At 40.9% G+C, this 27,625-nt stretch overlaps 1 protein-coding gene and 1 pseudogene across 1 annotated transcript; one reads left to right on the top strand and one right to left on the bottom strand.

Annotated features, from left to right (window-relative positions):
- The first annotated feature begins 7,931 nt into the window (after window positions 1-7,931).
- On the top strand, window positions 7,932-8,711 carry LOC105520691 (annotated as a pseudogene).
- Window positions 8,712-10,983: 2,272 nt separating this feature from the next.
- On the bottom strand, window positions 10,984-25,568 carry XKRX (XK, Kell blood group complex subunit-related, X-linked). Its single transcript, XM_011954557.1, has 3 exons — window positions 24,080-25,568; window positions 18,740-19,008; window positions 10,984-12,623 (listed from the first exon to the last, which is right to left on the bottom strand). The coding sequence occupies exons 1-3, from the start codon at window positions 24,451-24,453 to the stop codon at window positions 11,878-11,880; spliced, it is 1,389 nt and encodes a 462-aa protein (XP_011809947.1). The 5' UTR covers window positions 24,454-25,568; the 3' UTR covers window positions 10,984-11,877.
- Window positions 25,569-27,625: the final 2,057 nt, after the last annotated feature.

The raw sequence follows: 27,625 nt of genomic DNA, 5'->3' as shown, positions 1-27,625 counted from the left end.
CACATGCCTGTAATCCCAGCTACTTGGGAGGCTGAGGCAGGAGAATTGCTTGAACCCAGGAGGTGGAGGTTGCAGTGAGCTGAGATTGTGCCATTGCACTCCAGCCTGGGCAACAAGAGCGAAACTTCATCTGAAAAAAAAAAAAAGATATCACATTTTGGATGATAAAATACACTCAACACATTTAAAAGAATAGAAATCATACAAAATGCATTCTCAGACCAAAAAGAAATTAAGCTAGAAATCAGTAACAGAAAGATAGCTGAAAAGTTCCCAGATATTTGGAAATTCAACAATACAGTTCTAAATAACTCACAGGTCAAAGAATAAGTCTAGATTAAGTCTAGAAATTAAAACATATTTTGAACTAAATGAAAATTAAAATACATCTTATCAAAATTTGTGCAATGCAGTAAAAGCAGTGCTGAGGGGAAAAATTATGGCATTATATGCATATATTAGAAATGAAATATCTAAAATGATACCAACTCCCTATAACCTTTCCCAGAAAGTGGAAAAGAATGAAACAATTCCCAACTTATTTTATGAGGCCAGCATTAGTATAATACCAAGTCCAGACAAAACATTACAAGAAAATGACAAATACCTCTCATGAACATAGATGCAAAAATTCTTAACAAAGTATTAGCAAATGTAATCCAACAATATAAAAAAGGATAATACATCAAGAACAAGTGGGATTCATCCCAAGAATGAAAGTCTGTTCTATCTTTATAAATCAATTAATGTAATTCATCATATGAATGGACTAAATAGAAACCATATGATCCTATTAATAGATATAGAAAAAAGTTGACAAAATCTAACATCCATTCATGATAAAAATGCTTGAAAAACTAGGAATGGAGGGGAATTTCCTCAACTTGATAAAGAAAATGTATTAAAAAAAAGCCCCACAACTAACATCATACTTCATGGTAAGAATCTTGGAGCTTTCTGCCAAGATCAGAAACAAGGCAAAAAGCAAAAAAACAAACAACAACAAAAAAAGGTAAGAATGTTTCATCTCAGCACTGCATTCCAACATATTGGAAGTCCTAGCTAATGCAATAAAGTAAGAAAGGAAATAAACTGTATATAGATTGGGAAGAAAGAAAAGTGTCTTTGCAGTTAACATAATTTTCTATGCAGAAAATCTGAAATAATTGACAAAAACTGCTGGAACTGGAACTAATAAACAATTATAGCAAGGTTGCAGGATACAAAATTAATATACAAAAATTAATTGCTTTCCTATATACCAGCAATGAACAAGTAGAATTTGAAATTTATGACATATTATCAAGGAGCATGATTGCTGGATTGTATGGTAAGAGTATATTTAGTTTTGTAAGAAACTACCAAACTGTCTTCTAAACTGGCTGTACCATTTTTATTCCCACCTTCAATGAATTGGAGTTCCTGTTGCTCTACATCCTCATCAGCAGTTGGTTTCGGATTTTGGACATTCTAACAGGTGTGTAGTAGTATCCTGTTGTTTTAATTTGCAATTCCTTAATGACATATGATGTCAAATATCTTTTCATATGCACATTTACATTAGCACCCCCCCAAAATAAAATACTTAAGTATTTAATGAACTATATGTTCATTAAGTTATTTTTTAAAAGACACCACTATTTTGGTTCTTATTGCCCTGTAGAACATTAACCAGCTTTGATTCTAATTTAGCCATCTTATTTTAGCATTCCTTTGGTGTTTTTACTGACTATATGTAAAATACCAGTTTTCATATCCTCTTTTGAGTTGGCTGCCACCTTACTGGTTTCCTCCTCAATGAGTTAAATAAATCTTTGATACATACAAATTCTCTATTTGTATGAAACTTATATTTCTTTGTTTTAGAATTGTTTTGAGAATCATATGTTAATATAATTTTACAAAAATGAGCCCATTTTTGTAAAATACAACACCAACAATATGGGGGTGGGGGCAGAAGAAAATGTTTCAAGCTCTTTTCAGCAGTTCTCTGTTTGGGGAAGGTGGGAGAGATTACTAGAGATTTCTCCTGTGTTTAGTGTTTTGCAACATTTAGATTTTGTAAAAATTTACATGATATTTGTAATCAGAAAAATACATTGCTTTAAAAAGTAAATATGTATGAAAATGATTCACACACAGTGTGTACCCTCAACAAGTTTAAGATCTGGCTAAAAATAGAGACATGCCTCATTCAACTAAATAGAAATACAAAGCCAGTTGTAATAGGTGCCTTCGAAGGAAGGGGACTGTCATCTGTTGAGTGCTTATGAGATACCAAGGGCCATCTTGGATCATTAATATAGATTCAAGATATGTACAAGTTCTATATAAAGAAGACTACAAAACTTTGATGGAAGATATCAAATAATAACTAAATAGCTCAGCTTCAGCTTCAGCTTTTTTATAGGAAAAAGAGAGATAGAATCTACCTCACAGAGTTATTGTGATGGTAAAATGAATCTATATAAATGATCCAAGATAGCCCTTGGTATCTCATAAGCACTCAACAGATGACAGTCCCCGTCCTTCGAAGGCACCTATCATAACTGGCTTTGTATTTCTATTTAGTTGAATGAAGCATGTCTCTATCTTTAGCCAGATCTTAAACTTGTTGAGGGTGCACACTGTGTGTGAATCATTTTCATACACACTTACTTTTTAAAGCAATGTATTTTTCTGATTACAAATATCATGTAAATTTATACAAAATCTAAATGTTGCAAAACACTAAACACAGGAGAAATCTCTAGTAATCTCTCCCACCTTCCCCAAACAGAGAACTGCTGAAACATTTTCCTCTACCCCCACCCCCATATTGTTGGTTTTGTATTTTACAAAAATGGGATCATTGTTAACATATGATTCTCAAAACAATTCTAAAACAAAGAAATATAAGTTTCATACAAATAGAGAATTTGTATGTATCAAAGATTTATTTAACTCATTGAGGAGGAAATCAGTAAGGTGGCAGCCAACTCAAAAGAGGATATGAAAACTGGTATTTTACATATAGTCAGTAAAAACACCAAAGGAATGCTAAAATAAGATGGCTAAATTAGAATCAAAGCTGGCTAATGTTCTACAGGGCAATAAGAACCAAAATAGTGGTGTCTTTTAAAAAATAATTTAATGAACATATAGTTTAATATATAGTTTTATTTCTATAAAGATGCATTTAAAATTACAATTTTAGAGCCAAGACAGTTCTATTAAATCAATTGTCAGTATTAACATAATTGATTGTTTCATCCAATAATGTTATATTCCAGGTTTTTCTTTTAAAAAAGACTATTTTTAAGAGCAGTTTTAGGTTCACAGCAAAACTAAGAGGAAGGTAGGAAGATTTTCCATATATCCCCTCCCCTGCAAGTACATAGCCTCGCTCTTCATCAACATCCCTCATCAAAGTTGTGCATTTGTTACAATTGATGAAGATACATTGACACATCATAATTACTCAAAGTTCATAGTTTACATTAAGGTTCACTCTTGATGTTGTATGTTCTATGGGTTTGGACAAGTATATAATGATATGTACCCACCAATGTAGTGTCATACAGAGTAATTTCACTGCCCTAAAAATCCTCTATGCTCCACTTATTCATCCCTCCACTTCTCCCTGTGGTGTCTTCTTTAGGTGGACAGAAAACAAAGTCACTGCATCTTGCCAGTTTTACAGAATTGTAAAATGACTGAACTCTCATCAACTGTGTTAAATTGCAATTATCTAGACCTAGAGAGTCAGATCACACTCAGAGAGGCCTGTTAAAAAAATTATCTTAACATGACGTTAAAGCATCAAGTAGTCATCTTTCCATTTGTATTAGTTTCCTAGTGCTGCTGTAACAAATTACGAAAAACTAGGTGGCTTAAAACAACACACATTTATTCTCTCAACAGTTCTGGAGATCAGAAGTTAGAAATCTGTTTCACAAGGCTGAAATCAACATGTCAGAAGGGCCATGTTCCTTTTGGAGGTTCTACGGGAGAAAGTTTCCATGCTTTTCCAGCTTCTGAAGCTGCTTTCTCGCATTCCTTGGTTCGTGGCCTCTTCCTCCATCTTTAAAACCAACAGCATAGCATCTTCAAATCTCTCTGCCTCCATCTTCACATCACCTTCTCTCTTATAAGGATCCTTGTGATTACATCAAGCACACCTGGATAATTCAAGGTAACCCCCTATTTCAAGGTAACCCCTCTATTTCACGGTAAACTAATTTGCAACCTTAATTCCCCCAGCTATGTAATATAACATATTCACAGGTTCTGAGGAGCAGGACATGGAGATCTTAAGTGGGGGTAGTCATTATTCTTCCTGTCTCACCCTTGCTTCCAAATTTTGAATGATTCTTTATAGCCTCATCTTACACATTTTATTCTTCAACTTGCTTTTGTCACTTAAAAAATTTTTTTTAAAATTTTTGAGACAGGGTCTTGCTGTGTCGCCCAGCCTGGGGTGCAGTGGTGCGATCATGGCTCACTGCAGCCTCAATCTCCTGAGCTCAAGTTATCCTCCTACCTCAGCCTCCCAAGTAGCTGGGACTACAGGTACACAACACCATGCCTGACTGATTTTTCTTTTTCTTTTTAGTGGAGTCGCAGTCTTGCTCTGTTGCCAAGGCTGATCTCAGATTCCTAAGTTCAAGCAATCCTCCTGCCTTGGCCTCTCAAAGTGCTGGGATTACAGGTGTGAGCCGCCACACCTGACCTGTCCCTTATGTTTTCATTCAGCACATGCTGTATGCAGCTACCACATTCCTCTTAATGGGTAGATAGTACTCCAATTATGGAACTGTTAGAGTTTAGTCATTTCCCCATAGATGAAAATTTAAGTTACCAGTTTTTCACCATTATAAATAAAGGGGCAATGAACACCCCTCTGCATAACTGTGTAATTGTGACTATGTTTCCATAGGAAAATTTTCTGGAGGTTAAAATTCTGAGACACAATGTATGTCAATTTAATTTTCACAAATATTAACAAATCACCTTTCAAAATGTACATCGATATCTTACACTCATACCAATAATGTGTGAGAGTACCCGTTTATCTCCCACATCTCTTACACTAGGTACATGGAATTCATTTTTAAGTCTTTCAGGATCTACATAGCATTTTGAGATATCCATATAGGTTTTCTTGGCAAAAAATAAAAGCTTAATCCTTGGTGAATTGAATGTTAAAACAATGCAAATCCATGTGTACAACTCAGAGGGCTTATCCTAACAATGATGCATTGGTAACAGACAATGTGTGTAAATGTGCTTTTCATATTATAAAGTGCTATTCAGATATTATTTTCATGCATGGAGTGTGTGTGTTTGTGTGTGTGTGTGTGTGTGTGTGTGTGTGTTTGAAATGGAGTCTCACTCTGTAGCCCAAGCTGGAGTACAGTGGCATGGATCTCAGCTCACTGCAATCTCTGCCTCCTGGGCTCAAGCGATCCTCATGCCTCAGGCTCCCAAGTAGCTGTGAGTACAGGCATGTGCCACCATGCCCAGCTAATTTGTTGTATTTTAGTAGAAACAGAGTTTCACCATGTTGCCCAGGATGGTCTCGAACTCCTGAGCTCAGGTGATCTGCCTACATCGGCCTCCCAAAGGGCTGAGATTGCAGGTGTGAGCCACCCGCGCCCGGCCAGGATGTGTGTTCTTTTCATACTTAGTTCACATATCTCACATAGGTTGGCCTCACTGCTTGCTAGTTTCACACAGTGTACTTTCTTTTGCCAAGACTCAACATATTTCTGCTATGTAGCCCAGGGCCTCTATGGTCTAAAGTGTGTGACTGATAGTGCCAATCCTTCAGGAGGAAAGACATAGTAAGATTATGGACATGTGTGTCCTCTGAAGATAGTAAGACAGCCCAATAGCAAAGGCTTCAGAGAACAAGGGTTCCCACTCTTGAGTAGGTAAGTATTTCTCAGGATAGAGTCAGCTGATTATATACTAAAGAATTTCCTAGATATAAAGCCCCATGGGCTTAGAAGGAAAGTCCTGATGAGTACCCTACCCCACAGATGCCTGCCCCACCCTCAACCTGGAACATGACAATAAACTCTGTAATGTTAAGGACCATGACCATATGAGGTGCAGGCATGAAGGGGCTAGCTGAAAGGGCACTGAAGGTTGACCTAGGCTCTAGGGAGGGGCATTATTCTCTACTGTCCACTTCCCTTGGCCTGTTCTAGAACTAGAAGTCAGCTTCTTAGCAGGAGTAAGAGCAGTGCTGGCAAGATGAAGTGGAAGGGAATAGGCTTCAGCACTAGCCTGACTGGTTGTTCCTGGAGCCAGAGGTCATACAACCCTTAGCAGGAACTGCTCTCTCCAGTTTTCTTCCCACAACCATGGTTTGAAAGGTGTGTAAGGAAGAGCATACAGGAGTTAATGTCCTGAAACTAGAAAGAAAATGGGCCCCTCTACCATCCTTCTCCTCACTATCCCAGTACAAATCTACAAGTACATGTGAGCATATGCTCAGCTTTCATCCCAGGCTTTTTAGGACTTCTCTCTCTAGAGAGAATTCAGTAGTGCCTCCTGATAAGGAGTATTTAGGGGGAAAAAATGTTTGGGATGAACCCAACCATGGCTCAGAAGATACTGCTGAAACCACTAACATATTAAAATGCTTTCACAAAGGACCTAAGAGGACTTAGAGGCTTGTGCCATGATAAAGAGTGTAAGCTCTGGCACCTGAGGGCATAGGACTGAATCCTGTCTCTGACACTAGCTCTGACCTTGGACAGGTCTCTTAACCTTCCTATGCCTTACAATCATCTGTAAAATGGGAGATAACAATACCTACCTCATAAGGGTTGTCGTGAGGATCGAATGAAATAATGCATATAGGCCGGGTGCAGTGGCTCACGCCTATAATCCCAACACTTTGGGAGGCCAAGGCAAAAGGATCACCTGAGGTCAGGAGTTCAAGACTAGCCTGTCCAACATGGTGAAACCCCGTCTCTACAAAAATACAAAAATCAGCTGGGCATGATGGTGGGTGCCTGTAATTCCAGCTACTTGGGAGGCTGAGAGGGGAGAATCACTTGAACCCAGAAGGTGGACATTGCAGTGAGCCGAGATTGCGCCACTGCACTCCAGCCTGGGCAACAGAGCAAGACTCCATCTCAAAAGAAAAAAAAAAAAAAAGCATATAAAGCACCTAGTACCATGCCAGGAATATAGTAAGTGCTCACAAATATAAGCTATTATTTAGTTCTCCCACAGTGCCTCACAGTCCTATGCCCATAGTCTTTAAAGTTCTTGTGGAACAAATGAAATTGAAAACTATTAGTTTATTCCTCTTCCTAACATGCAAATTTGCCCATACGTAGCCTACCAGATTTCCAATAATATGAGAATAGCTGTTGTTACAATGGCCTACTTCTTTTCCCCAAACTTCATAGTTCTGCCTGCCTTTTCCAGAAACCATTTGCTGGCCCTATCTCTGCCTCCTCTCCACTCAGCAAGACTTGTCCCTACACATGTACCCTATGTTGCTTTAAGATTTCAGAGAGTAGGCCAGGCATGGTGGCTCACGCCTATAATCCCAGCACTTTGGGAGGCCAAGGCGGGCAGATCACCTGAGGTCAGGAGTTCAAGACCAGCCTGGCCAACATGGAAAACCCCATTTCTACTAAAAATACAAAATTAGCCAGGCGTGGTGGCACATGCCTGTAATCCCAGCTACTTGGGAGACTGAGGCAGAAGAATCGCTTCAACCCAGGAGGCAGAGGGTGCGGTAAGCCGAGACCATGCCACTGCACTCTAGCCTGGGCAACAAGAGCAAAACTCCATCTAAAAAAAAAAAAAAAAAAACAGATTTCAGAGAGGACTGCGTGGCATCAGCTCGTGGGTCTCTGAGACCTGAAAATTGGGAGCGTTTTTGCACCCTAGAGGCTGCTACTGGCAGCTCTGCGGCCGTCACCATGCCACAGAACGAATATATTGAATTACACTGTAAACACTATGGGTACCGTTTAGATTACCATGAGTAAAAGAGAAAAAAGGAAAGTCAAGAGGCTCACTAACGTTCAAAGAAGGCAAAGAAAATGATGGTCTGAAGGCTAAGCTTTACCATAAACAGCACCATGCTGAGAAAATACAAATGAAAAAGACTATCAAGATGCATGAAAAGAGAAACACCAAACAAAAGAATGATGCAAAGACTCCACAGGGATCAGTACCTGCCTATCTGCTGGACAGAGAGGGACAATCTCGAGCTACAGTACTTTCCAATATGATTAAACAGAAATGAAAAGAGAAGGTGGGAAAATGGGAAGTCCCTCTGCCTGAAGTACGTGCCCAAGGAGAAACAGAAGTATTAAAAGTTATTCAAACAGGAAAGAAAAAAACGGCATGGAAGAGGATGGTTACTAAAGTCTGCTTTGTTGGAGATGGCTTTACAAGAAAACCAACCTAAATATAGAAGACTCATTAGGCCAATGGGCTCGCATTTCAAGAAAGCCCATGTAACACATCCTGAACTGAAAGCCACCTTTTGTCTACCAATACTTGGTGTAAAGAAGAATCCCTCATCCCCACTGTATACAGCTTTGGGTGTTATTACCAAAGGTACTGTCATTGAGGTAAATGTGAGTGAATTGGGCCTTGTGACACAAGGAGGCAAAGTCATTTGGGGAAAATATGACCAGGTTACCAACAATCCTGAAAATGATGGATGCATAAATGCAGTCTTACTGGTTTGACAGCAATTTCATATATAATTATTGAGGACTACGAACCAGTTGAGAAAAAATGCCATTACTGTGATGTTTGTGAATACTACCAAACAGCCTTACATGTCTGCAATCATCAAGATATGTATTTAGTAAATTGCAAACATTAAAATGGTTAAAAAAAGATTTCAGCAAGTCAAAAGAGAGTAGTCAATTTTAAAAGTGTTTGCAAATGGAAGGGAGCATGTTCCCTGCCCCACTACCATATTTCACAATTCCATCTTCTCCTGTGTCTCTGGAGGATTTTTACAGAACCAAATGGCCACCATCTGTAGGAAGTTCTAAGGGTTCATTTACATAATGTATCATTAGTGTCTTTTCTCCTTGGGTGAGGGCAGCAGGTTTTTCAGGTCAGAAGCTGCTCCACACCCCTAAACTCTCTGCATTCCCAGGATGTTAAGTCACTGAGTAAGCTGGGGAGGATATACGGAAGGAAAATTTTGCCTGGTCCAGTACCAAGGCACACTTTTTGTCCTGTGTAGTGTCATTGTATCTCGAGTTGCCTTGCTTAGATCAGTATGTGTCTGTATGTTTCCATAGCACCCACTTCTTAAGTAGCTGATTCACATGGCTTTTATGGACCAAATTATTGTTCCATGCTGCTCTTGCTTTTACTTGAGGGTACAGTGACTATTGGGGAGAAATTCTTGCTTGAATTCCAAAGAAGTAATGTGTTCTTCTGGAAGTCTGATCGATTATTTCTTTCAAGTTCACCTTGAATAACATAGTTAGAAGACAGCAGGTGAGCTTTATATGACAATAACCTAAGTCTCTTCATCATGAAAAATGGAATGAGGGAGTTGGGGTTGAAGAAAGGAGCTCTCCACTGTTCCAAAGCAAGTCCATACACTCTCTCCCAAATTAAGTATACAATCCTTTTAGTCCCAAACAGTGACTGATGAAGGGAAAACCATGCTAGCAATGCCAAGAAATAAGATACTTTGGTTAACAGCCCTGCTACTTAGAAGAGAGAGCTCCTGGCTGGGCGCGGTGGCTCATGCCTGTAATCTCAGGACTTTGGGAGGCTGAGGTGGGCGAATCACGAGATCAGGAGATTGAGACCACGGTGAAACCCCGTCTCTACTAAAAACACAAAAAAATTAGCCGGGCATGGTGGCAGGGGCCTGTAGTCCCAGCTACTCGAGAGGCTGAGGCAGGAGAATGGCGTGAACCCGGGAGGCGGAGCTTGCAGTGAGCCGAGACTGCACCACTGCATTCCAGCCTCGGCGACAGAGTGAAACTCTGTCTCAAATAAAAAAAAAAAAAAAAAAGAGCTCCCTCAACATAATGTCCTGACATTGGATAAGAGGAGAGGAAATGACTAAATATAAATTCTTAGCATGCTACCAAGAATAAAATTGGATGAGGATGGGAAGCCCTAGGTCAGATTGTTCACAATTTCTTAAAGTGTTGTTGTGGCCACGACTGGTACACATTACTAGGAGTTCTAATTTTCCTGGTCTGGGAGGGGCAAGCATTAGTTAGGTAAATGCTGGAACATCTGGTCCCAAAAGGCAGTGGCCATAGTAACTTCAATCCCTTGGTTACCTCAGAGGTAGCTGGCTGACATTCCTATCAAAATACCCAACTGATATAAGATGTAAACATTGAAATATAGGAGAAAAGGAGACATGTATTCGTCCACTGGGGGTATAGGAACGAACAGAGGGTTGGTAAACATATGCTCCTTGTTATAAAGTAAAATCCTGGCCGGGTGAGGTGGCTCATGCCTGTAATCCCAGCGCTTTGGGGGACCGAGGTGGGTGGATCACTTGAGGTCAGGAGTTCGAGACCAGCCTGGCCAACATGGTGAAACCCCATCTCTACTGAAAATACAAAAATTAGCCAGGCATGGTGGCAGGCACCTATAATCCCAGCTACTCGAGAGGCTGAGGCAGAAGAACTGCTTGAACCCAGGAGGCAGAGGCTGCAGTGAGCCAAGATCACATCACTATACTCCAGCCTAGAAAACAGAGTGAGACTCCATCTCAGAAAAGAGAAAAAAAAAAAAGAAAAAAAAAGTAAAATCCTGTAGGCAGAAACCAGTACTGATGATGATTTAATGTGATCTTGTTTCCCTCCTCTGACTTCACTCTACCTTGGAGTGTTAGTCACCCATCCCAATCCCAAACAACATGAAGGTGATGTCTCAGCCATCATTACTTTCTCTCTCCCCTAAACACACACACACACACACACACACACACACACACACACTAATGAAACACTCAGGACAACAGCAGACACAAAGTAGTCTTCATTTCTTCCACACATCGGAAACATTTTCAATTACAGTTCAGCTTCTCTGAGGTCCACATCAAGTTGTAAAATACCAAGAGCACAGAAAAGCTGGGTTGGATGAAATCTCTGCTAATGAGGCACTAAGGGAGAGGCTTTGCTCAACAATTCCACTAGACAAGCTAGAGGTCCATGCAGGTGCCTGAGAAAAAGAGTCATTTTGGCTTATGCCCTGAAGGAATTCTACTCTGCACTTTCTCCTCAGAGTGTGCCTATGAAGTGCCACTGTAAAGAGAGGTCCTTGCTGAATGGCCACTAGTAAAATCCTAACAGAGAGCTAATCTGTTTGGGGAGCAGCTTTTTTAATAGTGGGGATTTTCTTCTCAGCCAGAGCTTCTCACTGGAATTAAAAAGACCTCAGCCACACTGACAGTTGCAGGTTCCACATTAGTCAGACTGTTTCCTGGGAAGTACTCTTAGCCAGTAAGTTGTCATATCCTCTGATCAGTCAGGATATATTCTAGTGGGATTCTGGGCCTTTGGCTCAGTCCAGGAAAGCTCAGAAATGCATCAAGCAAATGAGCAGAGCTAGAAGGTCACTTTAGAGTGCCTAAAGTGTTTGAAGGCAAGTTATTCCAATCGACCTGGGTAACAAGGGTGTGAATCGTATTTCTGACTCTTTCAACTATACAGTGGATACCCCCTGGTTCCAAACATAGTGGTAACTCTTTAAGAAAATAAAACCTATTTGGGAGTTGCTCTTTCTTCTGATAGGCTTAACAGAAAAGTCAAGAAAATGTACTGATGGGTATCTCACCCATGAGCCTCATCCTTTCCTTCAATTTCATGGTTACTCTTGGCAACTCCCAACTCATCCTAAAATACCCAGAAAATAGAATCAGACAACACTTTGCCTTGCTTCAGTCTCAAAGGGTGGCTCTGGGTTCTCAACCCTGGTCCGAGGGTGCCGGTGGCAGCAGACACAGTGGAGGTAGTCTACTACATTATGGGTGAAGAGTGAGCGCAATGGATGCAAGTACTGGAAGAAAAGGAGCATGAAGCCAATGGAAATCAGATAAGCAATAATGAGCTGCAAGGCAATCAAGGAATGACAGTAATTCAGTAACACTTTCGCTCCAAAGAACTTAAAAACCAAGACCATGATCACATTCTCTACCAACCTCACACTATAGTGCAGGCCCATATGTCCCCAGTTCTGCCCTTTGTCGACGAGATCTCTGTCTGCCAACCTCAACTGCAAAGCTGACCAGCAAGAGAAGTTGATGCCAGCATAGAGGATGGTGACAGAAATCAGGACCACCAGAGTGCCGACCCGGCTGAAGTTTTTCTCAATGTTATTGGGCATCTGGGCACCACTCCTCCAGAACTTAATCCAGGGCTCAAAGAGGATGATCAGGAAGTTGAGCACTAGGAAGGGCACAGCCTTCAACTTCAAAGTGGCTGAGAAGAGTACTAGAATCAGGAGGCGGGAAGTGATCTCCAATGTCCGCCAGATGGTGATGCAAAGGACTTCTAGTGGCCCAAGGCGAATCTTGTAGTCATCGTACTTGATCTGGATAGCCAACATATTGCAAAGGGTAGCCCCATAGGTGACAGATACCAGGGAAAATACCATTAGCACAACTGTTAAAAAAAAACAAAAACAGGCAATCAGTCAATGTTGGTAATGAAGGCTGTACTTTATAACCCAGAGGTCCAGAGAGATGACAGGTGAGACTTGAGAGCTCCAGTTAAGAGCAAATGCAAATATCATCACAGCTATGTAAACAAATAGCATGCATTTGAATAGACTTTCTCCAAAGGTGGCATATAAATGGCCAACAGGTATATGAAAAGGTGTTCAACATCACTAATCATCACAAAAATGCAAATCAAAACCACAATGAGCTATCACCTCACAGCTGTTAGAATGGCTATTATTAAAAAAAAATAAGTGTTGGTGGGGATATGAGAAAAAAGACCCTTGTACACTGTTTGTGGGAACATAAATTGATACAGCCATTATGGAAAACAGTATGGAGGTTCTCCAAAAAAATTAAAAACAAAATGGCCAAGTGATCAAATAATCCCACTGCTGGGTATATACCTAAAGAAAATCAGTATCTCGAAGAGATATCTGCACTCCCATGTTCATTGTAGTATTATTCTCAATAGCCCAGCTATGGAAACAAACTCAGTATCTGTTGACAGATGAATGGATAAAGAAAATCTGGTGTGTGTGTATGAATATTATTCAACCATAAAATTAAGGAAACCCTGCCATCTGTGACAACACAGATGAACCTAGAGGACATTATGCTAAGTGAAATGAGCTAGACACATAAAGAAAAATACTGCGTTGTCTTACTTATATGTGGAATCTAAAAAAGTTGAACTCCTAGAAACAGAGTAGAATGTGTGGTTACCAGGGGATGGGGCCTTAGGGAAATGGAAGGATTTTGATCAAAGGCTACAAACTTAGAGTTATAAGATGAATAAGTTTCAGAGCTCTAATGTACAACATGATGACTATAGTTGGCAATAATGTATTGTGTACTTGAAATTTTTAAGGAGAGTAGATCTTAAGTTTTACCACACACACATATACACACACACGTACAAAAATGATAACTATGTGAGGTGATGAATGTGTTAGTTTGGTTGTGGTAATCATTTCACAATGTGTACATACATCAAAACATCACATTGTACACCTTGAATACATACAATAAAACAAAATAGATGCACAAAAAATTGAAAAAATGAACCAAAATATCTTTTTTTGTGTGTGATAGTCTTATATCAGTTTTAGAAATCTTTTTCTCTACATTGCTCTATTTTCTAAATTTCCCATGATGAACATATACTGTAACACTTTAATAATCATATAAATATACAAAATAAACTTCCTTAAAAAGCGTGGGTCTTAGAACATTGAGAAGTCACTAACATGAGAAGAGTACATATAAAGGTATCAGGCAGACTTTGCTGATGAAGCAGGCTTTGGAGCAAACATTGAATAAGGCAGAAAGAACTCTATCTGAAAAAATCCAGTCTTAGGAGACTCATAGAGAATGCCCTTGCTAATGGAAGTCCCTTCTTTGATGTACATTTTCTTCAAGGAACTAACATTGTTTGTGTATTTCTAGAACACTTAACTTCAGTGATGTGTCAAAATGTGTATTGAAAATTCCATGAAGGCAGGAGGGACCATGTCTATTTTGCTCACTGCTGTATTCCCAGAGCCTAATATATTACCTAGAACATAGCAGGTGCTCAGTAAATGTTTGTGGAATTAATGAAGACTTCTGAGATTAGAGAGGTGCATAAAATACCTAATTAGGCTGGGCGTGGTGACTTATGCCTGTTATCCCAGCACACTGGGAGGCCAACACGGATGGATCACCTGAGGTCAGGAGTTTGAGACCAGCCTGGCCAACATGATGAAACCTCGTCTCTACTAAGAATACAAAAATTAGCCAGGTGTGGTGGTGCATGCCCATAAGGGGGAAGAGAGGAAAGGAAAGGAAAGGAACAGAGAGGAGAGGAGAGGAGAGGAGAGGAGAGGAGAGGAGAGGAGGAAAGAAAGAAAGAAAAGAAAAGAAAAGAAAGAAAGAAAGAAAGAAAGAAAGAAAGAAAGAAAGAAAGAAAGAAAGAAAGAAAGAAAGAAAGAAAAAGAAAGAAAGAAAGAAAGAGAAAGAAAGAAAGAAAGAAAGAAAGAAAGAAAGAAAGAAAGAAAGAAAAAGAAAGAAAGAAAGAAAAAAGAAAGAAAGAAAGAAAGAAAAGAAGGAAGGAAGGAGAGAGAGAAAGAAAGAAAGAGAGAAAGAAAAGGAGAAAGAAAGAAAAAGAGAAAGAAAGAAAAAGAAAGAGGAAGGGAGGAAGGGAAGAAGAGAGAGAGAGAAAGAAAAGGAGAAAGAAAGAAAAAGAGAAAGGAAAGAAAGAAAGAAAGAAAGAAAGAAAGAAAGAAAGAAAGAAAGAAAGAAAGAAAGAAAGAAAGAGAAAGAGAAAGAAAGAGAATCAATCCTTGGTTCAGCTGTATGGGAACTTTTGGAAGTCACTGAATATCTATGTGCCTCAGTTCTCAATTCACTGAGATACTCTAGAGTTGCTTATATTTGTCATCAGCAATGTCAATTCATTACCCCCATATGTTAGGAATCTCTGAATTTGCAGCAGAGTGGTTCAAAAAATTCAAAACCCTGTTGCCTCACCCATGACATCCATGGAACCATATGTTAGAGTAGTGGCCCTAAAGAGCCAGGATGCTCCCTAACCTACCTAAGCCTCAACTATAGATGACACAGGTGGCCCTTTCCTTTTCTTTCTTTATATCAAAGGATGCTGATTACTAAGAAAAATCCAGAGCTCTCAAGAGAACTGGGAGGGCTGAGGAATACTCATCGGGAGGGCTGAGGAATACTCATCCAAAAGAAAAGCTGGAGCTTTCTGTTCCTATTAAAACACTTCATCTAGGGAAAAGGTGGCCATAGCGATGTCAAGTTAATCTTTTACTTTTCATGGAGGAAAAGTTAAGATGTCCCCCAGGTAAACCCAAAAGGAAGCACAGCTCTGTTTCTGAGTTCTTCAGTTTTAAGTAGAGTGTTGGAATCTCAGAGACTGGAATGGGAGACTCTCGAAGTGGTGACTCTTGGCTTTCTCAACCATTCTCAGTCCCATCCTCAAGAGCTGATGCACCTTATGGAACTGGGAATGTCAGAGCACACATTCAGCTGTGTGGCGATGCTTTCCGTTACATTAGAACTCATTTATTGATTAGTAGTGTAACAGAAGGAAAAAAAACCTGATGCTTCCAATAAATGTCAAAACATTTTCAATCTGTGTCCCTACAAATAGACTCCTGCCATAAAAGAACAAAATACACAGGCTCTGGAGGCAAACACCCTGAATTCCAATCCAATCTTTGCTTACGGGACCTTGGGGGAATATACTTAAACTCTCGGTGCGTCTGTTTCTTCATCTGTAAAATGAGAATAATAATTATCTCATAGGGTTGTGGTAAAGATTAAATAAACATTTACATGTAAAGGGCTTAGAGAAATGCTTAGAACCTAGTAAATTCTATATTTTAGCTGTGTTCTTCTTTCTTTTTCTTCCTTCTTCCCTTATTCTTTCTTGTCCTTTTTCTCCTCCTCCCCCTCCTCCTCTTTCTTCCTATTCTTTGTCATCTTCATCATCCCCGTGTTTCCAAAAGTATGGTAGGTGGGTTTACTTTACCTGGATACTATCCTGGTACTTAGAAAATCAGGTCATTTTAAAACTGATAGAACATCTGAAAGTAAGCCTTATAAAAATGTAAGACTCATAGCAAGAAAACTATACAACTTTACTGAAGAAAATGATACAATTTTACTGAGGTACATTTTAAAATATTTAATAAAATGGAGAGATTTATCATTTCACAATATGAAATCCATCAATCCTATAAACATGTAAATTCCCCCCAAATAACCTAAGCAATTTGATACCAATCTCAATCAGAATCTCAATGAAATGTTTTTTTCTTTTGCTGTTATTATTTTGCTTTGTTTTTTTAGGAGGAATTTAAAAACTGATCTTGAAAATTAATCTACTTAGAAGATTGGGGAAAATTGTTCTACCAGATGAGAGATGTGATAGGCCTTTGTAAGAAAGGTACAAAATCTAAACACAATAAAGAATTTGAATACATAAAAATGTAATACTTCAGAATGCCAGAAGATACTACAAAGTGTATTGTGGATATTAAATATATCACACACATATTACATGTACAACATGTATACACATATTTAAAACGTGTGTATGTACAAACAAAAAATATACAAATATATGCATACATACTCATTCACAGCAGAGAAAGGATTAATAACGAGAATAAGTAAATAGCTCCTAAAACTTAACATGAAAAAGACAACTTACTAGAAAAAGCAAGTAAAATATATAAACAAGCAATTCACAGAACACACAATGACCAAACACAAAAAGATGCTCAGCTTCATTCATAACCAAAGAAAGCCAATTATTTTAAAAGTCAATTATTTTATAATTACACAAATAAATAATATTGAGTTTAAGATATGAAGAAACAGAAACAGGCACATTTGTATACTGTTGGTGAGAGTATAAATTCATATACCTTTTTGGGAGAGTTATTTGGCAATATCAATAAAATTTTAAACATACCTATCCTTCCACTCAGCAATTCTACTGCTATAAATTTATCCTACAAAGTCTCATTCGAGGACACATGCATTTATAAAGATGTTTACTGTGGCATAATTTGTAATTAGAAAAAACATTTTTGTGAAAAATTAAAATTTGTGAGACTGACATAGGGCTCCTGCTGCCCCTCTTTCTTCCACAGTGTGAGGTCCTTAATCATGGCTTCCAAACATCTGCAGAAGTAAAGCATCATGGGAACTTAACTAAAGCTGTCCTGGGAAGAGAGGTTGTAATGAGGGGAAAAAATAACTTGAGGAGGTTGTGCTACCTTTTTTTTTCTTTTTTGAGACAATCAATAGAATCCTATCAATAGAAAATTAGGAGAATAAGAATAGTCTAATTCATATAAAGGAAACCCATATTATTGTTTATTATTGTGATACATGTATATATAATTAACTTGGGAAAAGATGTACTGGCATACCATACTTTTGAAAAAGACTTTGTTGACAGAATGTTTCATACAGTCCATTTTCGGGCAAAAACATATACAATATATGTTGTATGTATGTTTATGTTTACATAGTAAAAATAATTCCAGAAGGATATATACTGGATAATTAACAGAGGTTATCTTTGGGGAGTGAGATTACATTTCCTGTTTTATATCTATTCTGTATGGTTTTTAATTTTTACTATAACCATGTCTGACTTTTGTAATTAAAAAAAAATAAAGACCAAAACTAGTAATGCATGATCACGAAAAAAAATTTCAAACCATACAGAAGAATTTAAAAAAGTAAGACTGCTGACTTTTCATTCCCACTCCACAGAGGTAGTTTCTTGCATGGTTTTCTAGAAATTTTCTGTGCATATACAATTACTTATACGTCAATCTGTGCATGTATTACTTTTGTTATTTATTTATTTATTTATTTAGTTAGTTAGTTAGTTAGTTAGTTAGTTAGTTAGTTAGTTAGAGATGGGAGTCTCCCTCTGTCACCAAGGCTGGAGTGCAGTGGTGCAATCTCGGCTCACTGCAAACTCCACCTCCCAGGTTCAAGCAATTCTCCTACTTCAGCCTCCCGAGTAGCTGGGATTACAGGCACCTGCCACCACGCATAGCTAAATTTTTTTTTTTTTTTTTTTTGAGACAGTCTCACTCTGTTGCCCAGGTTGGAGTGCAACAGCGAGATCAGGGCTCCCATGTTCAAGTGGTTCTCGTGCATCAGCCTCCCAAGTAGCTGGGATTATAAGCATCCGCCACCATGCCTGGCTAATTTTTGTATTTTTAGTAGAGACAGGGTTTTGCCATGTTGGCCAGACTGGTCTCAACCTCCTGACCTCAGGTGATCCACCTACCTCAGCCTCCCACAGTGCTGGGATTACAGGCACCAGCCACCATGCCCAGCCTTGATTTTTTAAAAATATTTTTAGTAGGCCGGGCACGGTGGCTCAAGCCTGTAATCCCAGCACTTTGGGAGGCCGAGACGGGCGGATCATGAGGTCAGGAGATCGAGACCATCCTGGCTAATACGGTCTAGACTTCTAAGACCCTTGATTTAACTGGAGCCCTCCCCTCTCCTGACCCCACTCACCTCTACCCAGGGGAACCTCTGCAGAGATCAGGCTCACATAGAGCTGATAGGTCAGCTGGGGCACTGAGCCCAGGAAGGCTTGGATCTGTGACATACGTTTGTAGGCATTGCGGTGCATAGCCAGGGTCCGGATGGAGTGGCCCACCTCCCATTCTATCAGCACCTCCTCGCCATCTATTAGCATCTTCTTTCGGGTGAGGCTGACATAGGGCTCCTCCTGCTCCTCTTTCTTCCACAGTGTGAGGTACTTAATCATGGCCTCCAAACATCTGCAGAAGTAAAGCATCATGCGAACTTAACTAAAGCTGTCCTGGGAAGGGAGGTTGTAATGAGGGGAAAAAAATAACTTGGGGAGGCTGTGCTACTTTATTTTATTTTATTTTGTTTTATTTTATTTTATTTTTGAGACAAGGTCTTACTCTGTCACCCTGGCTGGAGTGCAGTGGCACAATCATGATTCATTGCAGCCTTGACCTCCTGGTCTCAAGCGATCCTCCCATCTCAGCCTTCTGAGTAGCTAGGACTACAGGCACATGCCACCATGCCAGCTATTTTTAATCTGTGTAGAGATGAGATCTAGACATGTCTCCCAGACTGGTCTCGAACCCCTGGGCTCAAGAAATCCTACTGCCTTGACCCAAAGTGCTGGGATCCTAAAGTGCTGGGATCACACATGTGAGACACCATGGCCGGCCTGCACTACTTTTTGTCTTTTTCTCTCTCCTGCTCTGATCATTTCTCATAAGTCAAAGGGTGGATCATGCCTTCTACAAGTTACATGAATCGAAATCCTTTTTTGTCCAGTCATTGACTATCCTAAGAACACCATTTCAGAAGTACTTGTTTGAGGACTTGAGGAATTGTTTTGTCTTTTTAAGAATAGGCCTATGGCAGGTAGAAAAGTGCCTTGAACACAAAGGTATTAAGTCAATACTGTTTTCCTAGCAAAATGATGAAGGTTCCAAAAGGCCCTGTTTTCTTACCTCAAATTCGTGAGGTAAAGCATTCCTCACTCAAAGCATTCAGCTCCATAACCAAGGTTTTAGATTCTGCTTTTTCTTTAATTTAATTTAATTTAATTTAATTTAATTTTGAGAGAGTCTTGCTCTGTCACCCAGGCTGGAGTGCAGTGGCACGATCTCGGCTCACTGTAACCTCTGCCTCCCAGGTTCAAGCGATTCTCCTGCCTCAGCCTCCTGAGTAGCTGGGATTACAGGCACGTGCCACCACGTCTGGCTAAGTTTTTTGTTTTTGTTTTTGTTTTTGTTTGTATTTTTAGTACAGATGGGTTTTCACCATATTGGCCAGGCTGGTCTTGAACTCCTGACCTCAGGTGATCCACCCGCCTCAGCCTCGCAAAGTGCTGGGAGGCTGGCACCTGGCTAGATTCTGCTTTTTCAAGAAAGGGCTCATAACTATATCTCAGCCAAAAAGTCTTGGGAGAGATCAGGGAAAAGAAAATATCTCATATACACAGGAAGCAATTAAAGCAACAAAGGTACTTAAAAGATGACAACTCAAACCTGAATGAACTACGTATCTAGGCCCTCAAAAGATCACTGTAATAGTTACTTTTTGTGCCTCTTGACCTGTTTGTGGACAGAAGCCTTTTAAACTGGATTCTTTCTTTACAAAGAGAAAGTCCTTATGAAAGTCTATCATCCTTGGAATAAGGGTAAGATGACATTTCCTGCTATGCCCCTCCTATCTCCCCCATACAAATCAGAAGTCTATAGCAGTTCTGATGTGGTAAGTGGAAAAGAAGCAACTAGAACATCTTGTTCTGGAACACCTGAGTTACCACTTCCCTACTCACCTTGAACGAATAAAAACTGTGGACTACTTATGACTAGTAAGAACATTTGTAGTGGACATTAAGGCATCTTGCCTAATAGACTGAGGTCAAGGGTTGTATTTTTCTTGTTTACAGCTCTTATCACTTAGTGGGTATTTGAGAAATATGTGCTGAGTAAATGAAAGAATAAGAAGGAAGAAAATAATACAGGGTAAGCAATTATGGGAGGAGAGGATAATAATAACAGCAATGAAATTTAACAGAAAAGTAGACCAAAGACAAGCCCAGAGGTTGATATGCTCTCTAGCCTTTAGTTCCTGATAAGGAAAAGTTGGAACATATGCTGACTGCCAGTCTCCATAGATCACCCTAAGATTGATGCATGTGTACCACTCTGAAGCATGTAGCTTGAAATTTTCACCTTCTAGGGACAAACTCTAAGACCTGGGAAAGAAAAAGATGCAAAGAAAGAACAGAGAAGAAAAAGCAACACTTTTTTCTGATTCTTGTTCTGCATAAGTGCATTTTCAATGAAAAATTTTATATTTTAATCCAAACCCATCAGTACTATTGCTAAATTTGAGAACAGTATTGGAGAAGGTGGTGGCATGAAATGTTCCATTTACATTTACATAAATGTTCCGTTTCTATTCTCAAGGCTATTTTCTGGTTTAAGTAAGGGTGTTTGCCCATTTATAAGCTTCAGTAAATTAGAGTACATTTTCATTTCAGAAGTATGCTTGCATTTCATGTAAGACACCCAGACCCTACAAGCACTTTCATGTGCCTGATAGCACTAATCAAGTTCCTACCTATCTAACAAGTAATTGGCCTTGAAAATAAACAAATCCAGAGTATAATTTATGAGTTTTTAATTATCTTTTTTCTGCTGTGGGCTTAGCTGCCTGAGGTTATAAATGCTTCCCAATCATTTCTAGTGGAAGCTAAACAACAAAAATGAAAAACAGTACTCAACACTCCACACAGAGGGTTCACAAAGCAAACAAAGGAAGTCAAAAAGAGGGGAGGGTGCAGCTGGGTACTTTCTGAAATTTGTATCTTGAGATTTTCGATTGGTTAACTCAATATATTGCATTTGAAAAAGGAGGGACGAATGGTTTGTTTGCTCCTCTAGTGACATCTTTAAATTTCTTGGTTTCAAGGTCAAGATGAGGTCTTCCTTTTACAGCTTAACTTCAAAGATTTAGAACCGTAAAGGACCTTTAGATTACCCAGTCCAAAGATGCATATAGGCCAGCTGAGTTATATCTGACCAATAGATATGGTTTGGTCCATCCTGTGTTGTTGTTGTTGTTGTTGTTTTAATCAGCTGTGAAAATTTAAAATAATGACATTTCATGTAAACATCCTGTCTTTGGAGCATCTCCTGAAAACTTAGTGGATCTGGCAATACTGGGTCTGAATTCCAACATGGAAACAATGGGCCAGGGCTCTAGAGGGGCTACCTCCTTCAGGCAGGTCATGAAGATTTCAGATTACCATGGTATCCACTACTCCTCAGTATTTCTCTAACACTGAGACTTTGTTTTCATTTATCATCACATACAAGGCTACTGTTTTTTCTTATACTAGGCCTGCTTCATTCATTTATGATACCTGCCTGGTCCCTGCAAGTGTTTGAGTTTGAGACCCATGATTTAGACTAACCCATTTGCTTTACAGATGAGACAACTGTATATGCCTTCCTGTGAAGGCATCTTCAGAGATTTTACCAAGAACACACAACCAGTCAATGACAGAGGGAAGACTAGACTCCAAATCTCCTGAATTTCAGGCCACTGTTTCTGTTGATATCCCATATTCTCTCTGATGGAGCCTAATCAATTCCTCCCCACTTAAAAATGTATTGATAAAAAAATTTTCTGGCTTTATTGAGGTATAAATGACAAATAAAAATTATATATATGTACATATATGAAAGTTTATAAAGGAGTGAGTTCCATCCTTAATCAGTTTTACAGACTGTTTTTAGTTGTCTAATGATGAAGTATCTTCCCATTGCAACACTCTGACCCATATTCCTCGGCTGACTGCAGTTGTCTACCTCTCTTGCAATCAAGACAAACGTGGTCCATTCCTTACTCCTGAACTCATAAATTTTGCAACATCTCTCTACCTTTAAAACCCCATAGCATCCAGATGAGACTGTTGACAGAGATGCCTGTCTTCCTAGGATTAAGTACATTCTCTCCACTTGAAGGCAATCTGAATGGAAATACTTGATACTACTAAATTGTGCTACTGCATCCACATAGAGAGATGAACTGTCTTCCTTTGTCCCCTCCTAACTTTGTATCTTTATTGCAGAAATATACAAAAAGATAAACAGGAGACTGATAAACTGACAGGGAATGAACTACATTGAGTTGGGGTACCAGATTATCACAGATGGTTTAAAATATTTTCCAGATGTCACACACCAACATGGCACAAGTATACATATGTAACAAACCTGCACGTTATGCACATGTACCCTAGAACTTAAAGTATAATTAAAAAAAAAAAAGAAAAAGAAAAATTGAAAATGGCAGTAGCACCAGCCCAAGCAGCTCAGGGTAAAGAAACTCTTATCCAATTTACAAAGCATCCAAAAGGTCGAGTCAAAATTACACTCAGGCCAGGCATGGTGGCTCACTTTGGGAGGCTGAGGCAGGAAGATCACTTGAGCCCAGTCCACATAACGAGACCCCATCTCTACAATTTTTTGTTTGTTTGTTTTTTGAGATGGAGTCTCATTCTGTCACCCAGGCTGGAGTGCAGTGGCACCCATCTTGGCTCACTGCAACCTCCACCTTTCAGGTTCAAGTGATTCTCCTGCCTCAGCCACCAGAGTAGCTGGGATTACAGATGTGCGCCACCACTCCCAGCTGATTTTTAGTAGAGATGGGGTTTCACCATGTTGGCCAGGCTGTCTTGAACTCCTGACCTCAGGTGATCCACCCGCCTCGGCCTCCCAAAGTGCTGGGATTACACGTGTGAGTCACCACACCTGGCCTAGAATTTTTTTAAAAAAATTAACCAGGCGTGGTGATGCATGCCTTTGGTCCCAGCTACTTGGAGGCTGAGGTGGGAGGATCGCTTGATCCCAGGAGATCAAGGCTGCAGTGAGCCAGGATCGCACCACTGCACTGTAGCCTGGGAGACAGAGCAAGACCTTGTCTTAGAAAAAAAAAATTAAAAAAATATAATTACACACTCTGCAGCTATGGCCTTCATGCACAGGGTGATCATGTCTTGTTGTTCCCATACTAGTTTACACAGCCCAAATCCAGACAGCAAACATTCTCTAATAAAGTCTTGTTAATAGTATCGTTCATTGTTTTGGAACACAGGTACATACCACATGTTCATCATGGTGGCATTTGAGATTTCAGATAAGTTTTTTGGATGGTAGACAGGGAGAGTGGGAGGAAATGAGAGAATTGATTAGAGCCATAGTAGCCATCTTGTAAATCTTTCATCTTTCTCTGCCCAAGTCTGGGGTGGGGTTCGGGGGGTAAAGAAAAGATCTAAAAGTTGCTCACCTGATAACAGGTCCCAAGAGGATTAGATGCATAAATAATGATAGCGGTTTATCTTTGGCTAGATCTCTGTGGACAAAAATGAGGGTCAACTGGACCATAATGGATGAAAACATAAAGAAAGAAAAGGTGTATGTCATCCAGTAAGTTTCACTATTCTTTCGATAGATTCTAACCATGTACAAAGCGGATGCAGCCTCCCCACAGTACAAAAAGGTGGAGAAAAGGATGCTAAATGGAAAAGTAAATCGGGGGTTGGTTCCACGGATGACATCTCCCTGCAGAGATGAAACCGGATCCACGTTTGGCTCCTCAGGAATTTCATAAACTCTGTCCATTGTTGAGGTTCTTTCTGAATGTTGTGGTCTGGTGTTCATAGCACCCTCTCATCCATCCCCAAGAGAACCCTGTAGCCGCTGCAGTCCAAGTATAGGTGAGGAGAGCTCTGTCAAGTCCCGTTTGGGAACAGAGATTCACTAGTTAGAGCAAGAAACCGCTCTCTTCTAGACTCAGATTCGACTTGGAGTCTGGGATGGAAAACCCAGGAGTACCACTTTGAACTCGACTCTTGATTGGCCCAGGATTCCAATCGTCAACATACTTGCTGTGAAACTTGAACAAGACAAAAGCAAGCATCCCAGCGCCCCATCCAGAGTCCAACTCCAGGGACGTGAAGACGGCTTCTGTGGCAGCTCCTTTTGCAGCCCCTCAGGCAGAGAGTAGCCAATCTGTTGGGGGCACCGACAATCAACAGCTTCTCACAAAGAGTGCTGACCAGTGTGTTCTCTCAAGTCAGCGGAGAGCTGAACCAGGGCAGAAGAGGGGGTGCAGCTGGGATTCAGTTCAGTGCCTAGGTATCCTAGCTATTGCTAGGCTGTAGCTATCAGCTCGCCAGCTCACCTGCGCGCTCTCAGGACCTTTGCTGAGTCCAGGGTTCTCAGGATAGCTCCTCGGATTCCCCAGCCCCGCCCCCAAGACCGCCTGGCCCGGGACTGGAGTATTGTCACCACCCTGTCTCCGAGAGCAGTGTTGAGGGAAAGAAGCAGAGCGCGCTCTCTCTACAGGATCAAGAAAAGGCTGGAGGGGCTGCTTCTCCTCGGAGAAACTTTGCTAGTGAGAGGCACGACGTGCGGGTCGCCAGCCTGGCTGGACGGATGTCGCCAAACTCTTGGACGCCGTCTGCTGCCAGGGTCCTGCCTGGCCTGCGATTCCAGCTGCGAGAGGCCGGCAGCTTCAAAAACTAAGGCACCGGGACGGCGGGGGCGGGCGAGATGGGCGGGACGGCTGGGGCCAAACAAAACCAGCCAGAGAGTTCCCGGGCAGGCGGCCAGCCAGGGATGCTCCTTGAGGAGTGGCGGGACAAAAGGGGCTTGGGCCGCTCTTCAGAAGCACTTCTGACCACGACCTCCAGACCCAGGCGGGAGCCACAGCTTTACTCTTACCTAAGAGCAGCAGGCGCCCACTTCTACCCCGCCCTCTCTAACTAGTTAAGTGACTTGCTTCAACACTCATTCTACCCACGCGGTTAGGCAGGTGTGTCTCCCTCGGCCGCAGGGTTGAACCTCCCTAGGTCCTATTGCCCTCCAGATAATATCATGAGAGGGGGAACCTGGGAGGAATTGGGCCAGCGTTTTCAGCGGAGGGAAGATGGAACAGGATAAAGGTCAAGACTCAAGGTCAGCCCACAGACACTGAAAGCTCATATTTTATGCCTTGATTTCTCCACTTGCAAAAGGAGGCCAGGATAGGAGCTTTAGAAAGAACTTACAGCTCTTTGGTTGAAAGGTTATGAAGAGGTGCCAAATTCTAAACAGACTGGCAAAGAGCCAAGAGAGAGCTGTTAGTAAAAACTGAGAGGGGTGTCTTAAAGAGCTTTGCAAATTACCTGTATTCTTAAGTGTAATCCTCCCCTACCTCACTGAGCTTTTGTTTGCATGTCTTCATTTGCATAATTCTAAACCTCAGAGAAAAAGAGAAAACATCTGCCTCTGGTAATAATATAAATGTAGGCCAGGCACAGTGGCTCACGCCTGTAATCCCAGCACTTTGGGAGGCTGAGGCCGGCAGATCACTTGAGGTCAGGAGTTCGAGACCAGTCTGGCCAACATGTTGAAACCCCATCTCCACTAAAACTACAAAAATCACCCGGGTGTGGTGGTGCGTGACTGTAATCCCAGCTACTCAGGAGGCTGAGGCAGGAGAATCACTGGAACCCGGAATGCAGAGGTTGCAGTGAGCTGAGATTGCGCCACTGCACTCCAGTCTGGGCAACAGAGCAAGACTACATCTTACTACTACTACTACTAATGTAGCAGAGCCTGTGCCAATCTCCTTTTGCTGCAGGAAGTCAGTAAAACAAATCTATGTGAGGAGTGGCCAAGTAGCAGCCACCAAAATGATGGCCTCCAGGTAGTCCTGTCTTATGTTGTTTTTTAAGGTTTCCATGATTGCTGCCTCCTTTCCCCAGGGCTGATTCAGGGACAGATTCAACATCTAAAGGTTGTCGCATTCTGAAGCAGACTCCCCATCTTGGTCTGCACCTATGCCAGCATCTAGGCTAGGAGGCTGCTCCTTTCTCCTTTCCATTTCATGAAGGAGGTCAACACTATTGAGAACAACTTCAGAGAGTGTTCTTTATCTTATTAGTTGGGACACTCCAACTGGGACAGGGTTCTCCAGCACCAGTATATGGTGCAGAACCTCTTGGGGCTGCTCTAGTTACCTGTTCACAAGGTGAATCTCAGGCAAGGTGACCAATTAATCCCATTTCACTGGGATAGGGGGAGTTGGTCCCCCTAACATGGGAGAGTCAGCTGGGCGCGGTGGCTCACGCCTGTAATCCCAGCATTTTGGGAGGCCAAGGCGGGTGAATCGCCTGAGGTCAGGAGTTTGAGACCAGCCTGACCAACATGGTGAAATCCCGTTTCTACTAAAAATTCAAAAGTAGCTGGGCATGGTGGTGGGCACCTGTAATCCCAGCTACTTGGGAGACTGAGGCAGGAGGACCCCTTGAACCCAGGAGGCAGAGGTTGCAGTGAGCTAAGATAGCACCATTGCACTCCAGCCTGGGTGACAAGAGTGAAAACTCCATCTCAAAAAAATAAAAATTAAAAAATTAAAAAAAAAAAACATGGGAGAGTAAAGCTACGAAGAAGAATGTAGAATCCCAGCATTTACCTTTTAGCCTTTCCTCCTTCTTCTCCATGCCCTTCTCTCTCCCCAAATACAAAAATTTACAATGCCTTCCTACTTTGTTCCAAAATGACTCCTTCTGTCTGTCATTCAAGGCTCTGTATAATCATCACACTACTTCCCTCTCGGATTTTATTGCCCACACTACCCCTACCACAAGGCCAGCCGGTTTTCTCACTACTCCTATTTGCCTTGCTCACTCCCACCTCTCTGCCTTGTTGATGCAATTTACAACCCCCTTCACCCTTTTCTCCATTAGTCCAAACCATAACTTTCTTTCAAGGGTCAGCCCAAGTGCTCCCTCCTCCAAGAAGCCTTCTGTCACCTCCCCAACTCTCACTCTTCTCTATCTTTGTG

Source organism: Colobus angolensis, unplaced genomic scaffold (genome assembly GCF_000951035.1).
Source record: "Colobus angolensis palliatus isolate OR3802 unplaced genomic scaffold, Cang.pa_1.0 Scaffold385, whole genome shotgun sequence".
Lineage (NCBI taxonomy): Eukaryota > Metazoa > Chordata > Mammalia > Primates > Cercopithecidae > Colobus > Colobus angolensis.
Note: the sequence above shows the minus strand (reverse complement) of the source record. Positions and strands in the feature narration are given on the sequence as shown.

Bases quoted from the DNA above. Each gene is read 5' to 3' on its own strand.
- XKRX (XM_011954557.1), bottom strand. From the start codon at position 24,453: ATGAACACCAGACCACAACATTCAGAAAGAACCTCAACAATGGACAGA. The intron at 19,009-24,079 runs GTGAGCAACTTT...TTACTTCTGCAG, and splicing joins CTCTTGGGACCTGTTATCAG to ATGTTTGGAGGCCATGATTA. The intron at 12,624-18,739 runs GTGAGTGGGGTC...TTTTTTTAACAG, and splicing joins AGAGGTTCCCCTGGGTAGAG to TTGTGCTAATGGTATTTTCC.